Consider the following 10,418-nt stretch of genomic DNA (forward strand, 5'->3'; position numbering starts at 1 on the left):
AGCAGAAGTTTATATTCCTGTGCAGCACTGACAAGTGTAAGTAGTAAGGCCAGATCCAGACCACCTAGATCTACATACCCACAGGGGATAATCTGGAGAAGTGAGGAGATGGGCATGCCTCATCAGTGTTTGACTCACCTGCCATTTGTTTAATTTAGCTAACACTGATTTCAGTTTTGTTAATAAGAGAAATTTTATTCTGTTTTTAAGAGGCCTAAGTCACAATAGGATGTTTAGAAATGAGCCTCACTTTATTCTTATATGTTACATATTTGACAGGCAGCTTTATATGTGTGCCAACAGGCATTTATTGCCAAAGCCTTTTTGCCTTAAATGATTCGCAATTATCATATATTGTGTATTTAAGTTTTTTGTGTTTTCCCAAAAACTACAAAATATGACTTATTCCAACAGTTTAATGGGGTGACAATATCTAAATAAACCTTAAATTAGTCATTTTGTATTGAACTTGTCTTGCTTTCATATAGCATTACAGTTCATAACATTAAAATGTTCTGTTTTACTTCAGAAATCACTGGCACAATTTACCCCAACGTATTCACCAGGGGCAAGTTGTGCCACGAGACCACCTTTTTCCCCAAAAGCTATATTTATGAAACGATTTATTTCAGATCCAAAGTTATTGTTCTCAGGGATGCACCACATCCTGAAATATATGTATATTCATGACAAGTCTCACTTTAAAGTACAACTCACCCCACTCTCCCCCTATTGTATTATTTATTCCAATAAAGCTTCTTTTTTTTTAAAGTCAAAATGAGAAATAAAACATTAGGGGAAACTAAATTCCGCACTAGATGGCTTTCCCTACATCGCTTTGAGAGACGAACAAGAGGCTTCAGGCTTGGGTGGTTTTGACTTTTGACCATAGACTGTAAGCGATATTTAGGTGTCCCATAGATGCCTGACTGAAATTCTAGAGTGGCTTTTAAACAACCTTAAATAGTTAGGAAGGGCACATCATTGTTTTTATTCAGAATGTACTATTCTAAAACAAGGATCGTGGTGGGGTGAAAATAAATGCTTGAAGTATTGAGGCTGACTTTTGTTCAGGCGTGGCTCAGGATAGCGCGGCAAACTGCCGCCAGTTTGAAATCCGGATAAACAGCGCTTCTGTGGGGTAAGACTATTTACATTAAAATACAATGCAGGACACACTATATTTTACATTTACATTGATTTTTGTTATTTGGATCAGTGTTTAAAACGCTAGACTGACTGAATAAAGAAGACACGTGTTTTTGAATGCGTAATTGTGTTGTTGTTTTAGGTAACTTAGGTTTGTTTTGCGTTGTGTTTGCTCAATAACAGTCTGTGATTTTAATATTAACTATAAACCTTTCGTACTGGACTAAGTTATATATTTTAACACCTAACAGAGCTAATAACTAATGATTTGCAGTGTTGTAACCATTCACTGATGTTGTGCATGGATGTACAACATCAGTGAATGGTTACAAGTTACAACACTGGTTTTGTGTAATATATGACCGTGCTAATATAATCTAGCAGGCTAACATATATAACGTTAAGGGTTTTGATACAATTGTGCAAAATGGCATTGAAAACATCCGTAAGAGTGTTTTGAAAGCTACAATCCAGTCAGTAATGTGTTGCACTGTATGGCATGTATAGTTATCCATGTACAGTTACATTACAGCTGTAGAATTTCCAACATACTGCAAATTTCATGACAATTGATGAAAAAAAAAAAATACATTGCAAAAAGTACAAACTTACATTTTGTGTTAATGCCAGGAAGTGTAAACAGAAAACTTTTATATAAAAACTGTTTAATTTATAAAAAATTGTTAGTTTAAAAATGCATTTAGTGTACAGGGTTCCTACGGGGTTTGGAAAAGTATGGAATTTGATTTGAGTAATTTCCAGGTCTGGAAAAGTATGGAAAAAATAAATCAGAGTATGGAAAAATATTTTTCCAGACTATTGTCCCTATTTCATTTTCTAAATATAAAATGAAGAATTTCTAAATGTATATAATAAATATATACACAATCGTTTTTTTTTCAATGAATGAAAAACTTGTAGCCTAGCTATGGCAGTAAAGGTCAGACCTGTGTGTTCCTTCATTTTCACAGTTCAACAGTGGTTAACACAGCACTTTGTAGTTTGAGAAAGCAAGTTGGGTTTGAGGATAAAACAGAGTCGATAGTGGAGTCCTTAAAGGAATAGTACACCCAAAATGAAAATTTGTCATTTATTCACCCCCCATGTCTTTCAAAACCATAAGACTTTATTATATTAACATTTTTAATATTTTAAACCTGAGAGATTTCAGTCCCTTTATTAAAGGACTTGTTCACCCCAAAATGAAAATGTCCTAATCATTTACTCACCTCAATGCCATCCAAGATATCCATGATTTACTTTCTTCAGTGAAAGATAAATTAAGTTTTTGAGCAACCAACTGAGTTGGTTGCCATTTTGGATGGCATTGGGGTGAGTAACTGATTAGGACATTTTCATTTTGAGGTGAACTAATCCTTTAAATATCTTCATGTGTCCAAGATTTCCAAGATTAACAAAAGTCTTATTAGTTTAGAATGACATTTGGGTAAGTAAATTATGATCGAAATTACATTTTTGGGTAAATTAATAACCCTTTAAAAAAATTGTGACTGATTTAGCATTTTGATCGTTAAGGTCACAAAAGGCAATATTTTAATATAGGATTTCTAAATATTAGATAGCCTACATAGAGGATTTGACTCAGAGTATAACATACTTGTCGGCGCTGATAGCATTGTGGGTAAGTGGTTTGCCATGTAGTGCTGTTGTGCTTCGGGAGACCCGGGTTCGAGTCCTGCCTCATGGACTTTTCCCAATCCCTCCCCCCTCTCTCCCTCCTGTCTAGCTACTTTCCTATCCTAATAAAAGGCAAAAACGCCAATACTAAATCTTTAGAATGTAACACTTGTTAGCTGTTGAATTTGAAAACATTTTATCAGAACAAGTTAAATATGTTCACAAAAATCTGTAGGAAGTCTGGAAATTCGAGTCTGGAAAAGTATGGAATTTTGAAATGAAAATTGTGTAGGAACCCTGAGTGTACCTCAAATTTAGCCATTTTGTTAATAGTGTATATATATATATATATAGTTTTGGGGATTTTACCTCTGCTCTAGCGTCTTTACTAATTATTATTTTTTAAACATGCCAATGTTGATTGTAAACTAATTAATATAGTTGCTTGTTTTGTTCCTCATGTATAAGTTGCTTTGGGTAAAACTGTCTGCTAAATTAATAATTGTTCTGTCATGGCATCCTAACAGCTTCACCTCTTAATTTTTCTGCAGAATTATAATTAATGCAGACATGTCACAGAAAGAAGAGATGCACGATGATGACCTTGAGAAATCCGGGGAAACATTGATTGACTTCATCAAAAGCAGTAAGGCAGAGAGCGGACTTCAAGGAGCAAGAGAAAAACTGCAGGAGTTCTTTGACCACCACATCAAGACCAAGAAGACCACAACCGAGCTCTTAAATGGTATTACTTTAATACTAATATTCACTTTTGACTTGCTAATCAATATTAACTAAATAATAAACATTAAAAAAGCAATAAATGACTATATTGTAGTGACATGACTGTTTGTCATAAAGTCCCGTGTTGCATATTTAATTCTACAAGTGACATCCAGTTATCAGAAATAAATAAGATTATTTTGTGTTTTTAAAGACACCATGAAACCAGAATTGACAATTCCTATGGAATATGGAACATTGCAGTATATATTGTACATTTTTTATCTGTGCACATCATTATAGTTTTTATTAATGTATGGCCCTTTAAGCAAAATAGCTTCCCCTCCCTCTTGCAGCGTTATCTCTTCTCTTCTCTGATGACTGGCGTGAGGGCGGGATCAACCGGTCACTCACATGCAGAGGTTGCGTTAGACATTCTCATCGTCCGTCACTTTGATGGACAGGGTCGTAAAAAAGTTCGTCATAATCTATTATTACCCGTAATTTTAATTATCATATTTTAATGATGATAAGACTTTTAATAGCTTTTGTTTTCATTTACATTTTCATTTGTAAAGGGATAGTTCACCCAAAGTTTAAAATTACTCCATGATTTACTCACCCTCATGACATTCTTCTTTCAGACGAATACAATCGGAGTTATATTTAAAAATATCCTGGCTCTTCCTAGCTTTATAATGGCAGTGAATAGAGGACGAAATTTTGATGCCCAAAAAAGTGCATCAACCCATTATAAAAGTAATCCACACGGCTCCAGGGGGTTAATAAAGGCCTTCTGAAGCGAAGTGATGCACTTGTGTAAGAAAAATATCCATATTTAAAACTTGATTCCGACAGACGGCCGTACACATCGATTTACGGTACCCCTGACCTGATGCATGACGTATTGACGATAGAGCAAAACAAAACACTGGTCACGAAAGTCTAAAACAAGAATTTTTGATTTCAATATAAGAGAAGAAGAGCTTGAGTTTGTTGGCCAGCCCTATTTGTTTGAGCCGCGAGAGGCTTCAAAGCTTACGCTACTCGTCATCCTACGTCATGCATCACATCATGGGTTACCCCCAATTTCCACCGGCTGCGTTACGGCTCCGTCACGGCGGCGGAGTCAATAGGTTTCAATTAAAGTCAATGAGTGTATTTCCACTGAATGCGTTACAGCTGCGTTCCGACTCCGGCGATCCGCAGCCCTCCGCATCAGATACGCAGAGCTTCTATTTTTGCCGGATGCCGGAGCGCTCCGCAGCACTACAGGGCAGAGTACGCAGGACAGGAAGTCGAGTGACAAAACAGAACAGCCAGAAACAAAATAAAAGATCCGTTTAATTTTCAAAATAAAATATACCGCGCTCATATTTCCCTACACTACAACTTGAAAACGTCATAATGGGCGGAGACAGGCTTGTTTTAACCCCGTTGACACGATGGATGAAGAAATGCTGATTATTGAGGTACAGAATCAACCCATCATCTATGACCCCTCACATCCTTTTTATAAGGACAACATTAAAAAGGATGCGGCGTGGAAAACTATAGCAGAAGTGATTGGTGTGGATGGTAAGTCACTATTTTTGTCCAAGAAATAAAGATAGAAAGCAAATAGCTAGTTATGTACTCGTAATGAGGAGTTATATAGCTATACAGGTTAAATATCGCGCGATCACACCAGAATTCGCGAGATTACATGGGGCCTCGTGACGTCAGCTGTCAGTCATGACCGCAGCCGTTCCGCAACAAATCCGGACCTGGTGGGTATTGACGGACGACGGAACACGGAGCTGTCACGCAGCAGAGCCGTTCCGCAGCCGTAACGCAGCCGGTGGAAATTGGGGGTAACTCTTTTGACGTAAGTCGACTTGCGTAGGCCGTCTGCTGGAAACTAGTTACTTTAGTTTTGAAAGTCTTAAATATGTTTATTTTTCTTACACAAACCCATCGATTCACTTCAGAAGGCCTTTATTAACCCGGAGCCGTATGGATTACTTTTATAATGGATGGATGCACTTTTTTGGGCTTCAAAATTTCAACCTCCATTCACTGCCATTATAAAGCTTGGAAGAGCTAGGACATTTGTTAATAGAACTCAGATTGTGTTTGTCTGAAAGAAGAATGTCATATACACCAAGGATGACTTGAGGGTGAGTAAATCATGGAGTAATTTTCATTTTTGGGTGAACTATCCCTTTAAATCAAGAAACTTACAGAATGAGCATATAGGCTATATTATGCATTTTATTTATTTATTTAAGAAGAGAACAGATGAATAGAGACTGTGCGTCACTTTTCATGTTCAACATCACAAAGCAGATGAATGTTTGTTTTTTACCCCCGCAGTAAAACACAGCCTTTGTGCCTGACAGGTAAATATGATCAACACAATATTAAACAATTACGATCCTGCATTAACTAAAATGGCAGATAACGTTTTTAAATGGCCATTTAGTGTAACTAAAGTAATGAAATGGAAGGTTAAGTCAAGCATGTGGCATTGTGGGATACTCCATTGCACAATCCCAGTAGCTACAATAATGAACATTTATGGCAAATGGAGGCATTCATTGTGGTATTTCATGCTCGCAAAACATTTGGATATTAAAAAAATGTAAACTAGATAACGCTTCTTTCTATGTTGTCCTCTCTTTAAAGATCTTGTGCATGCAGAGGAGGTGGTCGGCCACAAGCTTCTGGATTTAGAGCGGCAGAAGAGCCAGATGGTGCAGGAGATCGAGAGGATGGAGCAGGAAGTGCAGCGAAGTCTGTCCAAAAGCCAAATCCTGGACTCCGAGCAGGAGTATCCTTCCCTATTTACATTACTGAAGATGTCCGGTGGCCAAGAAGCATTGTACATTTGATGCACACAGATTTTCTCGTTGCTGAATTTGTAATTCATTTTGTAAAGAAAAATTGTCATTCTTCTCTCATGCGTTTTTAGATCAAATCTGTTTTCTTTGACCAAAGCATGAGTGTTGTTTGTTACTTTTCAATCATGCACATTGTTGATTGTTTGGTTGTTCACTGTGGTTTTTCCCCTTAACTGGTGCTTTAGATTCCTACAGAAGGAGTTGGAAAAACTCAGAGATGCTGAGCAAGAAATTCAAACCCTGCAACAGGAAGTGGACGAGGACACAACAGAGGTCATTCCTTCAGCCATGTAAGCGCTGGACCGGCTTTAGTTCACCTTGTGACAATGTATCTCTCAAGATCTTGGGTCAAAAAGGGTAATCATCTTATAGATGTGTGTTTATAATGACAAAGGCCTATAGTACAAACTCTACCTGCTGAAATTGTCCAGTTCTCTACCCCTCAAAAGTTTGGGGTCGGTATTTTTATGTTCACAGTTTTCTGTTTTAAAACATTTTGGAATATAATTTATTCCTGTGATGCAAAGCTGAATTCTCAGCATCATTATTCCTGTCTATAGTCTCACATGATCTCTTACAAATCATTCTAATACGATGATTTTCTCAAGAAATAATATTTGTCGGTTTTGCTGCTTAAAGTCACCATGAAATGAAAATACCTCATTTTTATGTATTATATATTATAAATTATTTATCCATGCACATCTTTTTATTTTATTTTATGCATGGCCCAAAATAACCTTGCAGGGTTATCTCTTCTCTTTGATGGCGTGTTAACAGGCGTGAGGTTGTGAGGTGTCTGCTCTCAGGTTTACAGTCTTGTTCGACAAGCCGTTTCACTTCCAGGCTCAGATACATTTTTACACAGTATACATATTTTAGTTATTCTGTAATAAAATATTTCATAGAGCTATAAACTGCCCTTCATTACAGTAATCTTTATTATTTTTTTATCAAGTCACGAACGAATGCAGAGGTCACGGAAAGTCATTGGTCTGAATGTGTGTGTGTGTGTGTGGTAGCCCTATAGTGATATGGTGAAGTGTGTATTGCTAGACTGCTTTGAAATAATTTTTTTTCTGCTGCCCATTTTATTTTTTAGATATGTTGCTCAGCTCTATTATAAAGTAACCAAGATAAAGCTGGAGGTGGACCTAGAGCCGCACATACTGAGGGGAGGTAATCCTGAACCATATACTGTATGCAGATGATGAACATAGTAGCTTTATATTCTAGAATGTATGAAATCCCTTTTGTCTCTTGGCAGTTCACTATGGCACGGATGTGGCAACCCCCATCAACATAGACACATCCACCCGTTCCCCCTGTGAGGTCAGCGATGACCTGTGGAGCCTGGTCAATACTGAATGGTAGACCTGGTGCACATGAAACATGTTCCCTAATTTACTGATTGCTTTTATGTGCGTGTATATATTTGTGTGTGTGTGTGTGTCTATAGATATGTTTTTAAGTCTGTTAATAAATTGGCCTCAATTGCTACCTTTGCGTCACACACCACAAGATGTCACTATGCATACACAAATTACCCCCACAGACTGAAAATTCACTTTTTGCATGCCCTGACTAGCATAGAATATCCTGCTAATTCCATAGAGACGAGAATCTGATCCTATGAAATGTAAAATCTTTTATTGGAAAGCAATGGTGGACACATTACCCTGAAAAGTATTACAAAGAAAAAATAATTGAGGACGTGCAGCATCTTTAAAAACACAGGGGTAGATGGGTTGTATCTGCCATTAACATGATAGGGGGAGTGATTTTTAGTTTCTCTGTGTAAATAAGCATTTTGTTTGTAATTCTTACAGCCTTTTCATTTTAATCTTGGTGTGTTCAGTTCTTAAAAAATGGTTTTATTGTAAAAAAAAAAAAAAATTCTACATGTAGTAGATAGTATCGACATGTCAATAAACTTCATTTCTTTTATAAAGATGTGTGTATAATAAGTAAATCTAATTAAAATATTTTGATAAATAGACAAGGCTTAGTTTAAGCAAGGATTAGGCCTTGGTTAAATTAGGGAATTTAAGTAGCTTTTATAAACATGCCTTAAAAACATTACTGATGTGCATCGTGAGACAAAACAATGGCACTGATATTTTATATATCAATGCAAGTCGTTTTCAGTTAAAACAGCTCAAACGTGCATTTGAGATTTACATTTTTTTCTTTTTCAGTTTTTTTTGTTATTGGTCATTTTGCCTGTGTTAATGCTTCATAAATTTTGGCACAGGTGTGTATTTTTATTGTACTATTGTACTAAATGTACTATTTAATCCCCATTTCTTAAAAAAAAAAAAAAAAACATGTGCACTAGGTACACAAAATAGTTCCTCTCAGCGCCTTTTGGACAAAAATGTCCCCATTGAAATGGCGATTTTTAAGCCCTGGGCCATTTAACTATAAAATTATTAAATCTTTGTTAAAGGGTTAGTTCACCTAAAAATGAAAATTATGTAATTAATTACTTACCCTCATGTCGTTCGACACCCGTAAGACCTCCGTGCATCTTAGGAACACAAATGAAGATATTTTAGTTGAAATCCGATCGCTCAGAAAGGCCTCCATTGGCTCAATGGCACTTTACACTCTCAAGACCCATAAAAGGTACTAAAGATGTCGTTACAATGTCCATCTCACTACAGTGGTTCTACAATAACTTTATAAAGTGACAAGAATAGTTTTTGTGCACAAAAAAAAACTAAATAACGACTTATATAGTGATGACCGATTTCAAAACAAGGCATCATGAAGCTTCGAAGGGTTATGAATCAGCGAGTCGAATCATGATTCGGATCGCGTGTCAAACCGCCAAACTGCTGAAATTACGTGACTTTGGCGATTCAAACCGCTGAATCGACTCACTGATTCATAACGTTTCGAAGCTTCATGGTGCCTTGTTTTGAAATCGTCATCACTATATAAGTCGTTATTTAGGGTTTTTTTGCGCACAAAACTATTCTTGTCACTTTATAAAGTTATTGTAGAACCACTGTAGTGAGATGGACTTTGTAACGACGTCTTTAGTACCTTTTCAGGGTCTTGAGAGTGAACCGTGCATTGTGCCAATGGAGGCCTTTCTGAGCGATCGGATTTCAACTAAAATATCTTCATTTGTGTTCCGAAGATGAACGGAGGGCTTACGGGTGTTGAACGACATGAGGGTAAGTAATTAATGACAGAGTTTTCATTTTTGGGTGAACTAACCCTTTAATAGGCTTTTATTCTGTTGGCAAGGCTTCACAATTTTAATCCTTACTATTTTTTACCAGATGGTGCCATTTTTTCAGGTTTGGCCTATAAAGCAAATACTCACTTTATTCCTGTTATTACTGTATGCATTCCTTATGCATATTATAAAGCCGATTGGATAAATTACACTGTGTGGGTGTGTTAGTATGGGTGTCGGCGTGTGGTTTGTATGTGTGTGAAAAAAAAAAAGTGTGTGCTATTAATATTTGAGAGCGAAAAACTCAACTGCAAATCATAAATCCAACCGTATACCAGTGGAGTTTTTTTGGGGGAAAAGAAAAATCTTACTGGAATCTCATTTTTTGAGATATCAACCTCAATTTTGGAACACAACTTAAGATGTATGGCTTTGATTTTCTAGCAGTTTTAGAGTTAAACATCTTTCAACATAATAATCATAAAATATATATTTTATATAAAATATTATTCATAAATCATTTTCATACACTTAAACCTCTATACGTTTTTTTTTCTTTCACTTTATAACTTCAACAATAATCTGCCAAGGTTCTTCTTTAAAATGAGACCAAACTTAAGTCTGCTCACAGTTTTTTTTGTGTGTGTGTGTGTTCATGGACCTGTGTAACTTTTTTTAATTGATGCACAAGACATTTCCTTGTCTGTGAAACCAGGAGATAATGTGCGAGGACATAAAACATCGATTCAGAGAAGGATTCATTTTCATCCAGAATGATTTTACATAGAGTTTGCAGGGCAATGTTTTTCATTTTCCTCATCTTTTCTTTCTTAACT

At 36.3% G+C, this 10,418-nt stretch overlaps 1 protein-coding gene across 1 annotated transcript; it reads left to right on the forward strand.

Annotated features, from left to right (window-relative positions):
* Positions 1–1,082: 1,082 nt before the first annotated feature.
* spc24 (SPC24 component of NDC80 kinetochore complex) lies at positions 1,083–8,340 on the forward strand. Its single transcript, XM_079820845.1, has 6 exons — positions 1,083–1,141; positions 3,339–3,532; positions 6,178–6,322; positions 6,578–6,682; positions 7,495–7,571; positions 7,660–8,340. The coding sequence occupies exons 2-6, from the start codon at positions 3,358–3,360 to the stop codon at positions 7,764–7,766; spliced, it is 609 nt and encodes a 202-aa protein (XP_079676971.1). The 5' UTR covers positions 1,083–1,141; positions 3,339–3,357; the 3' UTR covers positions 7,767–8,340.
* The last annotated feature ends 2,078 nt before the right edge of the window (positions 8,341–10,418 follow it).

This window comes from Gobio gobio, assembly GCF_949357685.1.
Source record: "Gobio gobio genome assembly, chromosome: 1".
NCBI lineage: Eukaryota > Metazoa > Chordata > Actinopteri > Cypriniformes > Gobionidae > Gobio > Gobio gobio.

Coding starts and splice junctions, on each gene's coding strand:
- spc24 (XM_079820845.1), top strand. CDS start 3,358: ATGTCACAGAAAGAAGAGATGCACGATGATGACCTTGAGAAATCCGGG. Junction 6,323..6,577: donor ATCCTGGACTCCGAGCAGGA/GTATCCTTCCCT, acceptor CTGGTGCTTTAG/ATTCCTACAGAAGGAGTTGG. Junction 6,683..7,494: donor GAGGTCATTCCTTCAGCCAT/GTAAGCGCTGGA, acceptor TTTATTTTTTAG/ATATGTTGCTCAGCTCTATT.